The sequence below is a fragment of the Galeopterus variegatus genome, unplaced genomic scaffold (genome assembly GCF_000696425.1).
Source record: "Galeopterus variegatus unplaced genomic scaffold, G_variegatus-3.0.2 Scaffold2257, whole genome shotgun sequence".
Classification (NCBI taxonomy): domain Eukaryota; kingdom Metazoa; phylum Chordata; class Mammalia; order Dermoptera; family Cynocephalidae; genus Galeopterus; species Galeopterus variegatus.
This window is the reverse complement of record NW_007728368.1, coordinates 185,454-205,740: the sequence shown is the minus strand read 5'-3', so window position 1 is coordinate 205,740 and position 20,287 is coordinate 185,454. Positions and strand designations below refer to the sequence as shown.

General features: G+C 37.5%; 1 protein-coding gene across 1 annotated transcript; it reads left to right on the top strand.

Annotated features, from left to right (window-relative positions):
• Nucleotides 1-1,580: 1,580 nt before the first annotated feature.
• On the top strand, nucleotides 1,581-19,367 carry ELOVL2 (ELOVL fatty acid elongase 2). The gene is made up of 7 exons (XM_008581075.1): nucleotides 1,581-1,640; nucleotides 5,424-5,611; nucleotides 8,330-8,407; nucleotides 11,962-12,133; nucleotides 14,292-14,416; nucleotides 14,864-14,998; nucleotides 16,623-19,367. The coding sequence occupies exons 1-7, from the start codon at nucleotides 1,586-1,588 to the stop codon at nucleotides 16,746-16,748; spliced, it is 879 nt and encodes a 292-aa protein (XP_008579297.1). The 5' UTR covers nucleotides 1,581-1,585; the 3' UTR covers nucleotides 16,749-19,367.
• The last annotated feature ends 920 nt before the right edge of the window (nucleotides 19,368-20,287 follow it).

Sequence of the window (20,287 nt, the reverse complement as noted above, 5' to 3'; positions counted from 1 at the left end):
TACTAAGTATATTAAATAACCAAGACATGAAGAGGTAATTTTTTAATCAGGTTTCTGATTTTCCCAGTGTTGGCTGTATTTCTGTCTGTCATTTTGGTCAGCAGAGACTGGCCACAAACCTTCCCAACTGAGTCATGCCTCAGTGTATTTGTCTAATCTTTCTTGTCCAATCGTTCTTCCTGATGTGCCTTTCCTTCTCTATGGAGACAGTGTCCCAGCATCTTTCAAAATTCAGCGACAGCATCACCTCTTCCTGGAAGACTTCTCTTTTCAATAAATCTAAATGAGAGTGCTTTCTCTGTCTTCTTATAGCTCGTCTTTGTAAACCTCTCATAATATTTAAGATACTGTATACTGTAATTTTTTTATTTGTCTATTACTTTCTCTAGACTGAAAAGCGTGTGAAGATAAGGGACCATGCCTCATTTGACTTTGTGTTCTGGCATCTAACATAGTGTTGGTATATAGTAACGCTCAATAATTGGTTAATGAACCATCAAGTTAATGAATGAAAGAACGGGATGCCCCTTTTACTTGTCTCTAAATTCTCTGCTCTCTTCATACCCTCCCATCTTCTACTTTTGTTTCTACTCTTCTTCCACTGTGACTCAATTTCTACAATATAGAAATAGTATGAGCATTTTGGCCTTTAATTAGAATTTTCCTAGCTCTACAGAATGTTGGAAAATGGATTTTGAACCTTTGCAAAGAAACTGAAAAAGTTTAAACACCTGTTCGTGGATGAGGCAATGGAAGAAAAATTTCATTACATTTGTTATGAGCCTGAATACATCCATGAGGTTAACATTTTATTTGCTCAAAAATGAGAGGCCACTGGACAGATTTGCCCGATTCTAAGGGCAACACAGTTCATACGCTGTCACGCTCAGATGTCAGGTCACTAACGTTTCTCAAGTCTGGAGGTCTCCTGAGATGCCCTACCTGGAAACTGAAGATAAAAATACTGTTTAAAAACATCAAAGCTTGGTATAGCCCAAATACCTTATAGTTCCTAATACACTGGCCAGCAGTAGTAAGTCCTTGTAAACGTTAGTCTCTAAACCCCATCCTCCTTCCCAAGCTTCCTAAACCTCCCAAAGACCTGAGTTTCCTAGAAATTTCTCTCAGGATCAAAGTCACAAATAAGGAAAGGTCCAAACTATGGGTGCAAATCAGCACCCATGTACATCCTCTTTCCAGATATCATCTGCTTACACACAGCTCCTATTAATTGCAACAATGGAAGTTGCTTGTGGAACAGCTTTACCTCTAAGCATTTTAAAGGTAAATGGAATTACACTCAATAAGTCTTCAGTGTTTAAAAGCACCAAGCCTGTTTTCCAGGATTCTTGTTGCCTAAGGAAATGAAAGAGGGATTGTTTCCTTTCAGATCCCTACACGCATGTGAAAGGTGAGGCTGTGTTTACTGGTTCACTTTCCCTAAGTCTTTGTAGTCAAAAGTCCTTGAAGCTGGGACTCTTGGAGATTCTGTCAATTACATGTTGGTAGTGGTGTGTTTTGAGAGTTTAAAAAAAAAAAAACAAATACTTAAATCATTTTTTCTTTCTCTTTTCAGGAGCATATAATGGCCTTTGATGATGAAATCAATGCTCTTTTGGACCATATGTTTGGACCTCGAGGTGAGTGAACTACTTGAGAACTTAACGTGGAAGGAACAAAAGGGAGAATGTCACTTAGTTATAGAGAAGGGTTGTTATTTCCAGTGTCCTGAAAATACAAGGGCACTTCCAAAAGTTTGTGGAAAAACAGAATTGAAAATTACTATGATAACGGGTACGAAACTGTGCTGTCTACCCTAAGGGAATCATCGTGCAGTGTATGCATGTGTTGAAACAAGGCTTCCCCTTCTAAAGTAGGTCCCTCATTATTCTCTGTCATCCCATGCTTATGTCCTTTATGTCCTTTATTGTTATTAATAGCTATTTCTCCCCTGAGGGCAGGAACCATGACTGTTTTACCCACCGTTCATCTACAGGGCTTACTGCAGTTCTGGGAACATGTTAGGCACTGCGTATTTTGCAAATGAATGAATGAATTCTAGACAAAGTGTTTTGTTTTACTTGAGCCTTGCTGGTTCACAAAACTGTGGAAAATCCATAGTTCTCTCACAAGTCATCTCCTCGGCACTATTGCTGGTCAGGGGAGAAGTGAGGAGGTTTTTATGTTTCTCAAAATCTTTAAACCATCACTTAGAGATTATTCAGACCATTCTCCAGTTTCTATACAGGCTCCATAAGCTATTCCAAATGAATGACTATTTATGTAGTTTTAATATAACTATACTGATTGTATACAGCTTTAAAAAATACTTTCAGATAGTTTTTTGTTTTTTCCATTTTCTCCTTGTGCTGATCCTGTGGGGTAGGCAGGGTAGAAAGTCTCTGTGTTTGTAACCGACTTTAATATGTTCTTTCCTTACAGTCCTGGTGGGTGGGAAGGAGAAACTCAGTGGAGGGGCACAGCCTCTAATTTAGGCATGCAGGACGTGGGGAGGGGCTGTGGCTCCTCCTCTGTGGCTTTCTGCTTGACACTTCCACTAGAGAGTTAAAACAACAGTCTCTCTGAGCCAGGTTCACACTGACCTTTGTATCTGTAGATCAGTGCGCTCTGGAGCTATGCAGATTGGGATCAATTGAGGAAAGAACTGCAGTTGTTTGCTCCGCTTTGGTAGTTTTTATGGAAGTTTCTTTTGTAATAGGGAGATTGTAAAATTGACAATTGACAACTGTTATCAGATGACCTCCACAGTGACAGGGCGTCTAGCATCTAAGCCATCCAGAATCCTTTTCCCTCTCTCAAAGTGACACAAGCTTAAGTTGACTGGCGCATCACCTAGTAAACTTCTAGATGTCCCCTAGTCTTTTCTGATTTTGCCTGCACCATATATTAGTACCATCAAAGCATATTGTTCTGGGAAAATACCTGACACAGATGCAGAGCTCACATTTCTCAAGCGCAAAGATAAAAAATGTAGCTACAAATATTTGTTCCCATCTTTTGGTTGAAATGGTTATGATTGTCCTTCACAACTGTAGCAAACACATGGGACCATAACAAAAGAGTATTAAAAACTTCAGGTGCTGTATTAGTTTTGCGCCGTGTGCTTGATTCAGTGTGCAGGCTGAGATATATTTAATGAATGGTTCCTCCTAACTCAGGGTGTAAGTTATGAATAAGATGGTGTAGAGATATAAGACCTAGTTGTAGTCTCATGGAGCAACTCTCATGGACACAAAGCTGGGGAGGTAAAACCAGCACATCTGAAACAACTGGAAAGCAATTAATACTAAACCACGTGTATTCATTTCCTAGGGTTGCCATAACAAAGTACCACAAACTAGGTGGCTTAAAATAACAGAAATGTATTCTTTCACAGTCTGGAGGCTAACAGTCTGTCCATAGGGCCCTGCTCCCTGTGAGGTTTTAGGGAACAATCTGTTCCACGCCTCTCTCCTGGTCTCTGGTAGTCGCTGGTGATCTTTGGTGTTCCTTGGCTTGCAGATGCATCACTCCCACTTCTGCCTTTGTTTTCATGTGGTTTCTCTGCTTGTGTTCCTGTATTCAAATCACCCCTTCTTATAAGGACACCAGTGTCAGGTGAGGGCCCACCCCAATCCTGCATGATTATCCTCATCTTAACTTGATTACATCTGCAAACACTCTATTTCCAGATAAGTTCACATTCCCAGACACCAGGAGTTAGGTCTCAAACGTATCTTTTTGGGAGATAATTTAACTTACAACACCATAACAGGTAGAGTAGCAGTTTAGTGTAAGTCACTTCACTTTTCTACCCTCTGTGGCCCAATTTTTCTCAAATGTAAACTGGGGCTAATATCCCCTGTATAATAGGATTACTTTGAGAATTAAATAAGTTAATACATGTAAAAGGCTTTAGAACAGTGCCTGGCACAGAATAAGTGCTCAGTAAAGGTTAGTTATAATAGTATTATAGCCATCATGATATATAAACTATAAAATGATAATTATTTTGCTATGCAAGGAGGAGCTGTAGTTATAAAAGAGCAGTAGGAAGTGGTTCCTTCAGAAGGCAGGACCTTTACCTGGGCATTAAAGGATGAGTAGGATTTTGAGATGAACATCGGAAGTGGCACATAGCACAGACTTGCATGACAGGCAATGCCAGCTAGCGGTACGATAGGTAACATCTGTTAGTCACATGAATGCTGAGAAGAGCTTTTTTACCTTTTTATCTCTATCACCAATGGGAGAAGTTTACAAAATACGTAAAGGGACGGTTAGAGCTTGAGAAAGCAGGTTCCTCTAGAAATGGTGCTGTCTGTAGGGTAGGTGGTTTGACGAGAGGCTGAGGGTGGACGGGGTAGGGTATACCAGGAGGAGGGACTGGGCTGGGAGAACCAAAGAGATCAAGAAAGGGACATCACTTGTTGGTGAAACCGGTCCTTACAACTCTTTAAAGAGATTTTTAAAAGCAAGCCATTTTTATAATTCTAGGCCAAATTATATTATTTAAACAAAGAGAGAAGAATGGAGAACAAAAATAATTTTGCGCCTACTATTATTTTCAGGTGTTACTAATTATAGGTCTATCATATGCATTTTATTTAGGCTTTCAAATTTTCACTCTCCAGGGTAAGGGGCACTTGATGTATCTGGGTTCTTGCCTTCCTGCTGTTTATACTTCTTGTCCCCTGGCCAGGTCTGGGTCCTTGGTTTTCTTTTCTACTCTCAGTTCTGAATCATCCACTCCAAGGCTCTATCTCTGCCACCTCCAGCTTCTCATGCTTGCTCTACTACAATGCCATTGCTCTGTTTGGATCACTGAACTGTAATCCCATTCCTGGCTTACTGTACAATGATCCTAGGCAAATTCTGGCTAGTGTGGGCTTTAGGAATTGGGATACAACATAAATATGCCTTCTCTCCAGTGACTTCACAAATCTTCTTCCTGGGAAGACAGCAAGCAGTAAGGTATGATGGGCTAGGGGGCAGATGTGAATTCAAATCCTGACTCTGCTGCCAACAACTGTATGGCCTTTTGCAAGTTACTAAAGCTTTCTGAGCTGTTTTTTTATCCATAAAATGGCATAATAGTGCTTACTTCATATTAATTGAGTTAGAATAAATGCAGAAACTGTTCCAAAGTAGGCATTTAAGAACTGTTACTTCCCACCTTTAGTTCTTTTCCCTATCATTCAATGTTCAGATTAAGCCCTGTTTCTCCATGAAACCTTCCTTAACTATTGAGTTCCCAGTGGTTTCTTCTTCCCCTGAACTGTTACCCAAATCTAGCTTATTTAATGCTGTGCCATATTGTTGCCTGTTGTGTTTGGTGTGTATGAATAAAATACATGTGACAATACTGGTAACTGAACAGCAGTGTACTTTGTAGGATTCTCACTGCCTGTGTTTCTTTTCAGATTCTCGAGTCAGAGGGTGGTTCATGTTGGACTCGTACCTTCCCACCTTTTTTCTTACTGTCATCTATCTGCTTTCAATATGGCTGGGCAACAAATACATGAAGAACAGACCTGCTCTTTCTCTCAGGGGTATCCTCACCTTGTACAATCTCGGAATCACACTTCTCTCTGCATATATGCTGGCAGAGGTAGGTGTTTATGTAGCTGAAGCTGGAGTCCAGTAACTGAGCCATCTTTAGAAGCAATCACATCTAGCCTACCAGACCTATCCGAGGTTGCTACTAATACCAGTCTTTAAGATGTCAAGAACTTGTTCCAGAGTTTGTTATTACTCCTTCCAAAAGTCCTGGAAGTCCTTATTTCTAACTTGAATATTTTTCATCCCAATTTAGGCCTATTTCTTTAGTTCTCAGTCTAATTGTAATTTAGAATCACAATTTAGATCTGAATGGGCCTTCACATCATGTGTTACAATTCTCTTCTTTTACAGATTATGATACTGAGGCTTCAAGAAGTTACATAATTTGCCTGAGAATTGACAATGATTGAGAAACAAAGTATTTTAAAAATTAAACATCAAATGCAGTTAGTTTGACTGAAGTGCGCGCGTGCGCGCACACACACACACACACACACACACACACAAAGAATACACCCCACATCTTTGGAACACTTTGCCAATGGTAGAGCTGTTTCTCACGACCCACTTCTGGAGGCCTGAGCTGATCTTACAGCTCAGCTCTAGCCACCCTCATTACAAAGCACGAAACCCAAGTAATTTTATAAGAGACAGATCAAGTAATGATTGCCCTGACTATATGACCAAGAGTTATTTTACCATAATACAAGGGAAAATCTAAAAGTGTTAAACTTGCTCTAGGAAAACAAAAAGAGACAGACAGACAAAGGGAATAAAAATTAAAATCTTTTTTAGGCAAAAGTCAGAATAAAATCATTCATATAAGTTATACAGACAGCTGATAAAGGCACAAATGTAGGTACCTTTCTGGTGTATTTGAATTCTAATGAAAATTAATTCTTGCCTTAAAATATAGTTTTCTCACCCAGAGTTTATCTTGTGCATTATTCTAATATGCACCTTTCTAATGATGGTTAATAACCAGTACTTGAAATGACTGGAGTGAAGCACTAAGAACGGAATTTGAGACATCAGTGAGAGTGCAGGAGATGGAATTTGGGGTCAGGAAGGCCATGCTGACACCTCTGAAATCACATCCCATGGGTGCTCACCAGTTTACCTTACTCTGAAAGGACAATTTTAATTTTAGGTTCTTTACGAGGTGAATTTTAGCTCAGTAGATGAGCTTGCAAACATACTTCTCTATATAACAGAGGAAAAGACGCTCTTCCCTTGACTGTTTTTCAGAAGTAGCAGCTGCATCAGAGGGGCCAGGCCGGCTGTGTAACCACATCAGCAGCTGTCATACGTGTTCAGACTGAGCTTTGGTGTAGTGGGGTCAGAACTTTCAACTCTGTCACTTTCTGTGTAATTTTAAAGGAATTACTTTGGCTTTCCAAAACTTTAGGCAACTTATACTGTAAACAGAAGATGCAATATTTATCCTACTTGTTTTTTTTTTGGTACAGCTGGCAGAGGTCTGAACCCTTGACCTTGGTGTTATAACACCACACTCTAGCCAACTAAGCTAACCAGACAGCCCATACACAACTCTTCAGTGAGTTGTGAGGATTAGTGAATTCTGTTCAGCCAACATTTAGTGAGCTCCTACGAGGGGCCCTGAACTATCTGAAGCCCTGAGGAACAAGATGCATAAGTAAGACACGGCTTCTGCACTTGAAGAGCTTACAGCTGGTACACAGTAGAGCTGATAAATGTGAAAATACTTTGTAAATTGTAAAGTTCTAGTTGAACAGTACTCACCATCAACAGGAACAACCAACAGTTTAGTTTTTGAAAACCAAGTAAATGGTCCTGTCTTTTCTCAGAAGAACATCTCTGCACTGAGCCCACTCCCTGCTACTTTTCTCTTCTCACACTTTTGTACTGCTTGGTTCAAAATCACTGTGACTGATCACCTCCCAGCATCCTCTCTTTGATTGTAACCTCTTTCAGGCAGGTGTAAGATTTTGTCTTTGACACTTTGGGGGTACATTTGGTAAACATTAGTCAAGTGACAGAGTGATTTAAGCTTGCTAACTTATGCCCCGCCAGATGTTTGCTTAGGCCAGGAAGTCACTGCAGTAATTAACATTCATTCAGCAGTTCCTATACTATGTCATATTCTCTTCTAGAGCACAACCTTTGCTCTAGAGCAAAAAAAAAAAAGCATAGAATTTATAGAGCTTTTTGTTTCTATGAGAGTCATGTGGAAGATAGACTTTAATCAAGTAATCACATAAATTGATTACCAGGTAGCATAAATACAATGAAGAAAATGTTTAAGGAACCTTTCTGAGCCCTGTTTTTCATATCTGTAAAATGGAAATAAATATGTATTTCATGAAATAATGGAGGTGATCAAATACGATGTTCATATATAAACCACACAGAATATTAACATTTTAGTGTAATTTCCTCACAATTGTTTACATTCAATTAATTCTACATTTTACTTAGAGAAACATGACTTTTTTCATATATAAAATTTTGCTTCTCAAATGATAGCTATATTTTGTTGCTTTTGGCTGATGTAAATGGCTAGAAAATATATTAATTAGGGAATATAGCCATTGATTTCAGTTCAACAGCAAGAATTAAATCCCTTGATAATGTGTGTTTGAGGATAGGATTGAGTCAGAGTCAAATTCTGGGAAGTTTCTAGTCAAACCTTGAATAGATGACAATCGGAGACATAAATGAGAAATTCAGTTTGTATCCAAATTCTTGTATTAACTTTTTCCCTCCTTTCTTGATTCTTTGGCAGCTCATTCTCTCCACTTGGGAAGGAGGTTACAATATACAGTGTCAAGATCTCACCAGTGCAGGAGAAGCTGATATCCGGGTGAGCCATTAGAAGCAAATCGGTTACCTATAACCATTTCTTATTGAAAAGGAAAGGTGGCTTTCTCCTTCCAGATGTGAGGGTGAGACTGGGATTAGATAAGAAAGATTCCTGTCCTAATAGAAATGCTTGGTAACAAAAATGTTTTTCAAATGTCCATCTGCAGGGGACTGACTGAATAAACCATAACACATCCCTATAACGGATGCCTCTACAAAATGGAATGAAGATCTCTTGTACTGTGATAGAATTGTCTTCAGGATATATTTAAGTGAGAGAAAGCAACTTGCAGACTCTGTTTATAGTATAATACCTTCTGTGCAAGCAGTGATATGAATATGTATGTGTATTTGTAATATATATACCTATATACTTAATATATAGGTATATATATATATTGCAGAATACAATCATTATATAGATATACCTATATATTAAGTATATATATTACAAATACACATATTCACATACCTATATATTAAGTTGGTGACATAATCACCCAAAGTATAATAATTTCAAATGAGTTTAAAACACAGTATTTGACTGGACATCCATAGTGGGATATAGCTTAACGGTATTCAGTAGTTTTTTGTTTCCTATTGTTAATAGTAATGTCGGTATTGCTTTCTTGAGACTGTTATAGGCACATCATAGGATAAAGTATGTAACAGTGTTATTATTAGGAACTCACATTTGAAACATAGAAGAAAAAAGATACCAATAAAAAAGTTAAACTAAAACCCAGTAATCATAGATCCAAATTATAGATTCACATTATAGATTGGAAATAGAATTAACTTTATTCTTTCTAAAAAATAAAAGCAAACTTACTTCTTAGCTCTGTCTACAGAAAAAGCTTGTTTAGTCTATGACAGCCCAGTACAATAAGCAACGATTACCTAAATTGTGCTCTCTAAATATAATTTTCTATGAGATAGGATTAGAGTTCTTAGAGAATTGGCCAATTCCCGGTTTGGGGCAGGAAATGTATATAAAATGAATCCAGGACATCTTGTGACAGAAAGCAAAGAAGCTACCCAAGACTCCTAGGGTCACAACAAGAAGATACAGGAGGCACCTTGAGGAGTCCCCCAGTGGCTAAAGATGGGGCAGTTTGAGTATCAAAAAGAATATTGACTGGAATGGATTGAAATAGATTAAATATATGAAAAAGTGAGTTTAAAATGATACTTTTAAAATGTCTTATTGTTACCTTTTGAAGGTTGCTAGAACACCAACTCATTTTAGAAAAAAAATTAGAAAGAGTTAAACATTTATCTTGCCTTTCATATGTGAAATTCCAAATAGATGAAGAGGGAAAGTTCTTCTCTATGGAAGAAAAAAATGCATGAGCAACACCAGATTTAGAAAATCGCCATTTTGTAGCACCTTGAGAAATAATGGGTCTAGACAGCAGTCATCTGAAATGATACAACTATTGGGTGAGGGTTGAATGGAAACTTAACGATGGTTGGACTAAGCTATAAACACCTGAATTCACTGTCAGTCTAAGTGCAACAGCCAGAAATTATGCACCTGCTGATGTAATACAGTAGGAGGCACACAGAAGCCCCTCTGAGGTCTTCTGGCCAGAAAACATTAAACCTGAATCTAATCAAGTCCCTAAATCTAACTGTTAGTCACAGAAAACGTGGAGGTAGAAAAACAAGTTAAATGGCACTAGGAAGAAACCATCATCCAAATCCGTAATATTAGAAATTCTATACAAATGATCTAGTTTTTCCAAGAAATAAAAGACATGAAAAGAGGAGCAAGGAGAGGGAACTGTTATTGACAGAGGGGACTTAAAAACCATATAAAACAAAAGCAAGGTGGACCTTGTTTGGGTCCTGATTTGAGCAAACAAACAAAAACCATTTTTGAGACAGGGAAACTTGAACATGGACTGGATTATTAGAAGATATTAACAAATTGTCAATTTTATTAGACAAGATAGTGACTTTGTGGTTATGTTAAAACAAGAACAAAACGTCTGTTAGAAGTATTTATAGATATAATACGATACCTTGGATTTGTTTATAATATTCTCCCCCCCCCCCCGAAAAAAGTATTGGGAAATGGAATTGATGAAATAAGATCAGAATCATATTGAAAATTCTTGAAGTTCAGTGATGGGTGATGGATATACAGGGTTCATTCTACTTATTCTCTCTGCATTAGTGAATGTTTAAAAATTTCTGTAATTAAAAAATATGGGTTTTAACAAGAGACGTAGAAGCTATTTAACTAAAATCTTCAATATTAAAATGTACATTTTTAAAAACATCTTCAAAGCTGTAATACAAATAAAGTAAGACATATCAATTTCTCTATACTTATTTTATTTCTAATGCATTATCACAGACTAGTGCATTTGGGGATACCATTCAGTTCCCTAAAGGTGGTTGCCTTATATTTGTTTATTTGTGGTTTAATATTTTTAAAGGTTAATTATTCCATTGGACATTAAGATGGATGCCACCACACCATATGGTTATCTTCTTGAGAAGTAGAGCATGATATTTCTAATTTCAAGATTCCTATTATACAGTCTCCAAAAATGTCTTTTTAAATACTAGTGCTGAAAACACAGTGCCTTTAACTAAAGAAGTGTTTTCCTGTAGATGAGACTGTATAAGGCACTTAGGAGGGGAAGGAAGTGGGAGTCATGACCTCCTACTGTTAGTAAGAATGAAGAACATCTCGATTTGTCATCTTTTCATCTGAGGGAGAGACATGAAAGATGCAGTCACGAACTGCCCTAGGGTAGTATCATGTTTAAGAGATGAAACATATGTACATTACAGGAGCAGAGAAGACTATAACTTAGCGTGGCCAACAGTAATGACCTCCTGCTGAGTGCTAGGCACTGAGCAGATGTGAATGAGACAGTTTCTGCCTTTGAGTGATTTGCAGAGTGTTGATACTTTATTATGGCTACTGATTGTAGAGGCATAGTTAGTAATTTGGGAATACAAATGACGAAGCAATTGGTTCAGCCTGAGAAAGGAAAGGAGAGGACTGGGTCAATTTCCAGAGAAAAGGTGGCATGTAAGAGGGGTATTAAAAAGATGGTTAGAATATGCCAGACGTAAGGTAGGAAGGGAGCATTAGATGCAGAGAGGAGTGTTCAGTAGTCAGGAAGGGGTAAACAGGCCACTTTAACAACACCCGGAAACCCCGGTTTGGAGAATGGTGGAAAGATCCATACTTTCAAGAAGTCCACGAACTTTTTGAAGACCTCTCATTAGCAGCCAGCACAAAACTGGGAAAGGTCCTATATGCAGGCCAGAGTCATGGACTCACTTCTGTAGGGGCAGAAGAGCCACTTGATTGCGTGTATATTTTGGAAAGCTAAACTCATCTTTTGCTAGAAGGAGGTGGATCGTGGAATAAAGAGAAATGAGGCAAAGACACCAGGTAAGCTGCTTTTTCACCAGTCTGAGAAAGAAACGCGCACCAGGAAAGCAAGACGGCACAGGGAATGCTGGGAGGTAGGCAGCTCAAGGAACGTTTTCATTTCTTACCATTTTCCCCTTTTAAAATTTTTATAGGTAGCCAAGGTGTTATGGTGGTACTACTTCTCCAAATCAGTGGAGTTCCTCGACACTATTTTCTTTGTTTTGAGAAAGAAAACAAGTCAGATCACTTTTCTTCATGTATATCATCATGCCTCTATGTTTAACATCTGGTGGTGTGTTTTGAACTGGATACCTTGCGGACAGAGTAAGTGCGTTTGTTAATTTTTCAGTTCTGGAGTGGATCTCACAAGAGCACGAGTGCGTCTCTCGTACTGAGCACTGCGTGTGGATCGGGAGGGAGGGAGGCCACAGAAGAGCAGCCCTGCACACCAGCAAGCACATGTTTGCCAGTGGCCATCTAGTTTCTGCTTTTCAACTTGGTAGAATCTGAGCCTAACCTTAAATTTTAGAAATATTTTTTCCCATTCACCAAATGTCAGATGGTCTTTAGCTGGAGCAGTTTTACTCTAATACCAGGCATTGTTTAATTCCTGTGGAAATACGGCTCCTTCTGCAGTCACCACTTCCCTGTGTCACAGATTGGGTCGTTCCAACTTTTAGGGCTTCTAGTTTTTATATTCTGAAAAATGAAGGTTACTTCTCTGTGTGCCCCACCAGAGCAATGACTTTTTTTTTTTAAGAAATACATTTTGTATCACAACCCAATGCACTCATTCATATGTTTTGTATGAAACAAAGATTTCATGAAACAGTATTTATTCTGTGGTATTTTTTAAGAAATCTTATTTCACTTTTACAAAAAGCTGATGACAACTACTGCACTGACTTCACATTTTACTATTGGGTTGGTCAGTTATGGCTCACGCTTCAAGAAGCACTGAGCTAGAGAAGCAGTACTTTCTGTTTGATACTGTCTTGCGCCCAAGAATTTAAAAATATTCTATGAAAAATCAGAACAGGTCAAACTTAAGTCAAAGTGATTTTATCCTAGGATTTAGGATCTTACAGAGATGATATTAGAAAAAACACCCAGGATATTTGGAATATGTCAGTGACTGTAGAGGTGCAAGTGAAAACTACATGCAAAGAAGGAAATTACTGGGGTGGGGTGGGACAGAAAGAAGTCCTTTTTACACTTGTCGACAGACAGAATCTCGTTTTTTGGGTTTAGTTATTAAGGAAGCAAGACCCATTAATATCAAAGGAGAATCACCAAGGATAAGCATTTCTTACGATTGTCAACAGTTTCATTACAAATCACTAAGCATCTAAAACTCACTCGGATTGTCACTGTGTAAAGATGTAGCCCTGTTTGTATACTATGTGTGTGACAATTTCTGTTTGAGAATATTATAGAAATTATAAGCAACAACTAGTCATTGTTCATTAATTGAAGGAAATGAAAACTCAGGTGGGTAAACAAATATCACTAATATTGTGCTACATGGTTCTCAGAAACTATATTTGTGTTTTCATACAAATTCAAGTGCTGTAACAGCTTATTCCATCCAGTATTCGTCGAGCATGTACATATGCATGGTATTGTACCTTTTATTCTTAGTCACTGATTTACATTTATCTGTCCAGATCGCTAAGTCAGCATTAGAAAACCAGACTAGAGAATTTTTTAAAATTGTAATTGACACATTGTAATTGTACATATTTATGGGGTACAACCTGTTTTGATACATATATATGTTGTATAATCAAGTCAGGATAGTGTATCCATCACCTCACAGGCTAGAGAATTTGTTGATTAAATAACCAGTGCCATGTACAGTGCCTTTCGGTTCACGTAGTATATTCTCTAATTCCATCTGAACCTTAAGAGGTAGTTATTATTCCACCTATCTTCCAGGTGAGAAAACAAAATTTAGTCAACAGAATGTATCCAAGAGAATATGGTGATAATAAGTGGTCCTTTAACACTGTGGTCTCTCCCACCATAGGACTGACAGCACACGGACCAGCCCTTGGACGCCAGGCTAACACCTGCATAGTGTCCACTTTGTGCCAGGCACTGTTGTGAGCGCTTTCTTACATGATTTACTCCTCACAGCAGCAAGTTCCCCATCTCCAACAACCAACCCGCCTGTGACATCTCACCTCTTGTATCAACGTCCCTTCCACCCTTAGTTGATCCAGCATAGCCCTTTCTCCGCAGTTTCTGTAAACACCACTCACCCACGTTGGCATCAGTTATAGAGAAGGCTTTTTGTTTTTGCTGAACCTAGAGTAATGGCACAGTAATCAAGGGAACATATCAGGGCATTTTGTTACATGACCGTGCCACGTTTGTTTCATTTTCAATCACAGTGCACAGGAAGAATCTCACTTGACAAGGAAGAATAAATAATCCTACTTTCTCGGAGAGTAGTAATTTTTATACTGTACTTTTATAGGTTTCTTTGGACCAACACTGAACAGTTTTATCCACATTCTTATGTACTCCTATTATGGACTTTCTGTGTTTCCATCCATGCACAAGTATCTCTGGTGGAAGAGGTATCTCACTCAGGCTCAACTGGTATGTCACCCCTTTTCCCAACTCTTCTCCATGTGTTTCGTGGATGGGGAAAGGAACTAGAAATCCCAGCGGTCTCAGAGGCTTTTCAATTCCTGACAGGGCTGCCTATTTTTCTCTAAAAATGGCCTTTTATGAATTGAACTTTGTGTGTTAAAATTTCTTTTGTGTATGCAATGAGCTTATACATTTCTTGCTTTGAAATATAAGTGAATACTTAAATTACTGTATAACAAATCATTTTTATCTAAATCATTTTAACTTCTACTTTTCCATGAGAAGATAATGGGCAGTTTTATATACTTACTAATATAATTTCAAATAAAATTTCTGGGTAGGACAGTGGGCTGCTTCCCCATTTTTATTGTTTTATTCCTGCGAAATTCAGAGGGTCACAGTGGCTGATTACTGAAGGGCTAATGCTTCCTCGTGGTTTTCATGTGGCCCCAGGTGCAGTTCGTGCTGACCATCACGCACACCCTGAGTGCTGTCGCCAAGCCCTGTGGCTTCCCCCTCGGTTGTCTCATCTTCCAGTCTTCTTATATGTTGACATTAGTCATCCTGTTCTTAAATTTTTATGTTCAGGTATGTGAAATGTAAATATTCAGTGGTATAACATAATAGATTGTGCACTTTTGCATTAATTTTATTGATTAAATATTATTGTAGCACATGCTTGCTGATAAATTCAAATAACAGAGTTACACAAAGTAAAAAATGAAACTTGCATTCCTAACTCCTCTCCCCACATCCTCCTTCTTGAAGGGTAACCAAAGTTAATAGTCTACTGGGCATTCTATTACACATTTTTCAATGCATACATATAAAGTTTTATCAAAAGTATCTTTGGTTAGACATACAGTTCTCAGTTTGCATCATGTATTTGCATTGTGCTACCAAAGTCTGGCACCTGAAAGTTAAACGTGTATAATTAAGACAGATCCAGGAAATTTATCTGAATGGAGAAAAACATGGGCTTAATTGAATGTAATGTTAACAAATTATTCCCATATCAGTTACTGTGATGTAGACTTACTGTTTATTTGGAAGAAATTCTTTTAAGGCAAACCAGTGTGAAAAGGTCACATTGACTTTATCAAATGTCATTTTCTTTTTAACAATTAAAATGGAGGAGAGTTTCAAAATGCAATTTCAAAGCAGCTCTGTTGTACATGAACCTATGAAAGCCTCAGGTGGTTGTAGATTTTAAATTGCTCTCCTTTTTGAGCTGGGGAAATGGAAAGCTTCATTGAGAGAACATACATTTATATTTGAAACAGTACTTTTGAAATTGTATCAACTGTATTTTCTTCAGACAAGCGGGAAGTGCATTCTTATAGTTTAGTTTACATTCGCTATAAGTAAACCCATAGTGGTTTTTATACAAAGTACAACTGTGGGAACTGAACTTTTGACAGCTTTTCAGATCTTGTGTTTCTGAAATTGGACTGACCAGGCTTTGTCTTTTATAAGAGATAAAAGTTTCCTTTGAGAATTCCTAAAGAAATAACCATTGTTGGAACCAAACAAAGCCATTCACATACACACATACCAAAAAAAAAAAAAAAAAAAAAAAAAAAAGTTAACTGTTAAAAGAAAGCTAAGGGAATCATTTTGGTGCTTAGTGTTAAAACTTGAAGAGAAGCATGTGGCTGAGCATGGGTAGGTAATGGCATTCAAAGCTTTAACCCTACATTCTGGTTCAAATTGATTCTTAATCCTAAAATTGAGTCTATAATTTGTTTTGACCCTTGTTAATATCGTTGCTTTAAAAATAAATAAATGAGAGATCAGGTATTTTGTCAGAATAGGAAGGATATGCCAAAAACCAAATCAAGCCAGAATCTCAGGTATTGCTACTTTTACAATAACAGCACTTTTTCACTCAAATATTTTTAAAATATCTTTTCCACGTAAGCAACAAATGTGGAATAATTTGAATGCTAGTTCCATAACACACAAATCCTGACCTAATACAGATACGGTGAAAGAAACAACCTCTCACTGAAGTTCATGCATTTGTCTTGATCTTTACTCTATTTTTTTCTTTAACCAGAGGCTTAAAAATGGTCACATTACAAAGAAGAATTCTTACTAGAAAGTTCACTACCTCCCAAAATTGTATACTGTTTTAAGTATGTGCAACATTAGAAACAAGGTCTTATTAAAGAATCTTTCTTTTTCTCTTCAAAATATAAACATCCAACAGACATACCAAAAAAAGCCAATAAAGAAAGACATGCCAGAGCCACGTGCAGGGAACGAAGTGAAGAATGGTTTTCCCAAAGCCTGCTTCACCGCAGCGAATGGAGTGATGAACAGGAAGGCACAATAGAGCAGTGACAGAGGAGGCACGCGTGCAGCCGCACAGACCTGCTGGCCTTCAAGCAAGGACTGAATTGAAAGTTCTGTTTTAGCGAAAACTAACTTCTTTTGAGTTTATAAATCATTTGTACCCAGAATGTATTAATACATTGCTATTAGGTTACTCTTAACTGAATGCTTTGGTCGGCACTGAGGGGATGCTACGTTTTGGAGACCTCAGATCTGGTGCAACTTCTCCCCCTCTCATCCCCTCCCACAGACTTAACCCCTCTCCTGAAACTGTCTCTGTAACGCCTTACACGCATACAAAGCAGGAAACATGTAGGACTGTTTTTCATGGCAAGTCTTCAAATAAAAAATTAGAATTTTATTCAGATTAAAATGTTTAAAACAAAATGTTAACTGTATTTTAAATACAGGTATTCGAATGTACATTAAGCAATAATTGTCAGTGCAGAAAGTGGTCAATTTGGTTTTTTTAGGAATTAACCTCAGAAAATATTAAAATGGGATCATAAATGGAAGACAGGAAGATCTAGCAAAACTTTTCTCTAAGCCAGAGTCTTGTCTGTCAAATTCTTACACCCACTCCTGGTTCTAAATTTACTGATATGGTAATGAAATTTGTATTTTTTTATTTTGAAGATTAGTTATTCTAAGAAGAAAAATATTTTTCTGTCAAGTTCTTATAACTCAGGGGCTTTGGATAGGAGTTGTTTCTCAGTTTTAATTTGGTTTCCTAAATTGTTCATATATCCATGTCTACCTCCCATGTTAGCCTAGTAATAGAGACTCCATGCTTCACACTAAGAGTGGTAGCTATTTCCTTTCTGAAAGGATTGGAATCCAATCTGCCCTTTTCCTTAAAACATGTACGCCACTGGAATATTTATAAATGATAATTAATGGAGCAGTGGGGGCAAAATAGATACTGATTTGTTAAGTATTTCTTGTGAGCCTACTTGTGAATATCATCCCAAATACCTGCTGTCACTCTTTGAAGAATGTTTAGGTTTTTGAAAATAGGAAGAAAAAGACAGAGTGGTTTGGAAAGGTTCCATTACTGAGCCATAGGCTGGTAACAAGCCACAACGAAGACGCCAGTTTGGCGCTGGGTGCATCTTTTCCCTGCTCAGGTGCTGTCCTCTCCACTGAGAAGCAAGCACAAAGCAGATGCAAGCATCCGTGAGTATTTCCTTTCTTGTCCAGCGATGTACCATTATTTACTGTTAAAGTGTACCAAGAATGGAAGCAAAGAATATTTTCCGAAGATTTGATGGAGATTAATTTATATCCTATAAATTAACTTGCCAACTTTGACACCTTATCTTTCCTTTTTTTTAGAATATGTTTTAAGTCATAATATTGACATCAACTGCATAAGCACCAGAAAGGCATTTCACCACTGCCCCAATACGTTACTGTCTAGGGTGCCTTTCTGTCCCTTTTATGCTTTTTATTTTTTGTCCTGAGCTCTAGTTTTGAAATTATTTTCCCTAAGAAAAATTGTAACTGACTTCTCTTTTATTTCATGTAAACTTCCTTTCTCAGGATTCTGGCATATTTTTTGACTAAAAAGGTGACTAAAGCTTAGTATCGTCTTCAGGGAGAATGCACTGTACCCTGTAACATCCCTTTCTCTACTGGTTGGTTCACTTCTGCTGAACAGACATCTTCCTGTTTGATGCTCATTTACTGTTTTTCTAAATCATTTTCTAAATCTGTCTTGCTCTATGGTGCTTAAGCACTACTTCTATCTTGTGTCACCTTATAACTGTATTCAGTGTATTATTCTCTCCCAGCAATTCATTTTAAAACAAGGGCTAGCTTTGAGTATGACTATCATTCCTCGTCTATGACAAAGCACAAATTGGACTAAGGAGAAAGCACCTTGGAGAAACTAAATCTAATTCAGTTTTAGGTCTCAAACATGGACTCAACTGTTACCAGAGTACATTCTAAGTAAAATGAGATTTAGAGAGAAGACGGACATCACTGGTCACAGCATTCAGCTTATTTATAATTGCCAGTGAGGCGCTGAGGTCTCACTGCATATTATGCCTACAATGTGGGATGTTTTCGTGGTCTTCACTTGCATATATCAAGAAGGGAGTCACCCTTCAGCAGACTGATAAAGTCAACCAGCTATAAATACAAGGCTGCTTGACCTCTCCAATCAAAGTGAAGAACTTGGGTAGTTTACACTTTCAAGCTAACGCTGGAGCTGGAGATAGAGGTTGCAGAATACTTATTTCCAATTTGGTCTTTAATTCTAGAGAAGCTTAATAAAACATATAGCCTTAAACCATTCAAGGGCTAATAAACAATGTATATGATTTCTTAGCCACAGAAATTGAATCAGGTAAATATTTTAACCTGTCATTGTGTTACAACTTTAAAACCAAAATATTTACCTTTAATGTGATTTTCCTAAAACAGAATTATAAAAAAAATTTTTTTTGATATCTCTATAATCTGTTAAAGAAAAAAGTAGGAAATTTGTTTTCCCAAATATATTTTCTCTTATTCATGGGAATAAGAAATGAATACTTTAAAGCATACATGTTAATAATTCCTCTAATTTTTTAAACTAACATAATGGAATATTTGCTGAATGGAATTAAACATAGAAATTGATCTATTTAGGCATACTGGGAGATAAAGTCCTCTCTGCCCCTAACAGAGATATATTTCTTATTTTTAAGGCAAAATGGCATTTACTGTGATGAGCAGAAAAGCACTTTGTAGGCAAGAGATCATTCTAGTTCTTTCCAGTATTTCCATATTTTGTGAATGTTTCTGGGGACTTCCTCACTTGGAAAATAAGAATATCACTTTTTCTTTAAAAGTACTTGTATCTTAAGAACATGGTATCATGATTGAGGTGGACAGGGAGGCAAGGAGAAGCCATTTTTCCTTGTAGATAAAAAGCATTCTGTATGATTGTTATATAATAAATTGATTTTTGCACTAAAGTAAAGCATGTTGCAGTTTTTCTTATTTGTTCAAAAAAGGTATTCCAAATGACCTATCACTCAGGGATTTTTTAATAAAGTGATATTTTAGCAACTAATTTTAGATGTTTAACTCTTCATTTCAAGAAGCAATGGGCTTTTACATAATATTACTTTTACATAAGTATTCATATGCCAAGTTAAACTATTTCAGAAAGTGGTTATTCACAGGAAAAATTTAAGGCCAACTAGATAAGCAGAAGATATAAAGGTTATAACAAACAAATTGCTGTATAGAATAATGTGGGGAGGAGCACTAGATTTGTTTGAAGAGAAAATATTAGGTACAAATGACATAGTGTAATGCTCTAAAACCTGGCACTGTCCCTTTACGGAGTGCCTAGACCAAGAGGTGGCCATCCAGCTCAAGAGTGGGATGCAAGTGAGCTGAGGCTTGACCGTGCTGAAGCCTGGGAGAGTCAAGGGCATGCGGCAGGCTCACAGGCTGGTATTTTGTCAATGTAGAGAGTAAGAGTTTTGAATGTGATGTTAAGGATAACAGGACACAGGTCCAAAAGCTGTGCTTAAGGCCTGA

Bases quoted from the DNA above. Each gene is read 5' to 3' on its own strand.
- ELOVL2 (XM_008581075.1), top strand. From the start codon at position 1,586: ATGGCCTTTGATGATGAAATCAATGCTCTTTTGGACCATATGTTTGGA. The intron at 1,641-5,423 runs GTGAGTGAACTA...GTTTCTTTTCAG, and splicing joins CCATATGTTTGGACCTCGAG to ATTCTCGAGTCAGAGGGTGG. The intron at 14,999-16,622 runs GTATGTGAAATG...AACATCCAACAG, and splicing joins TCTTAAATTTTTATGTTCAG to ACATACCAAAAAAAGCCAAT.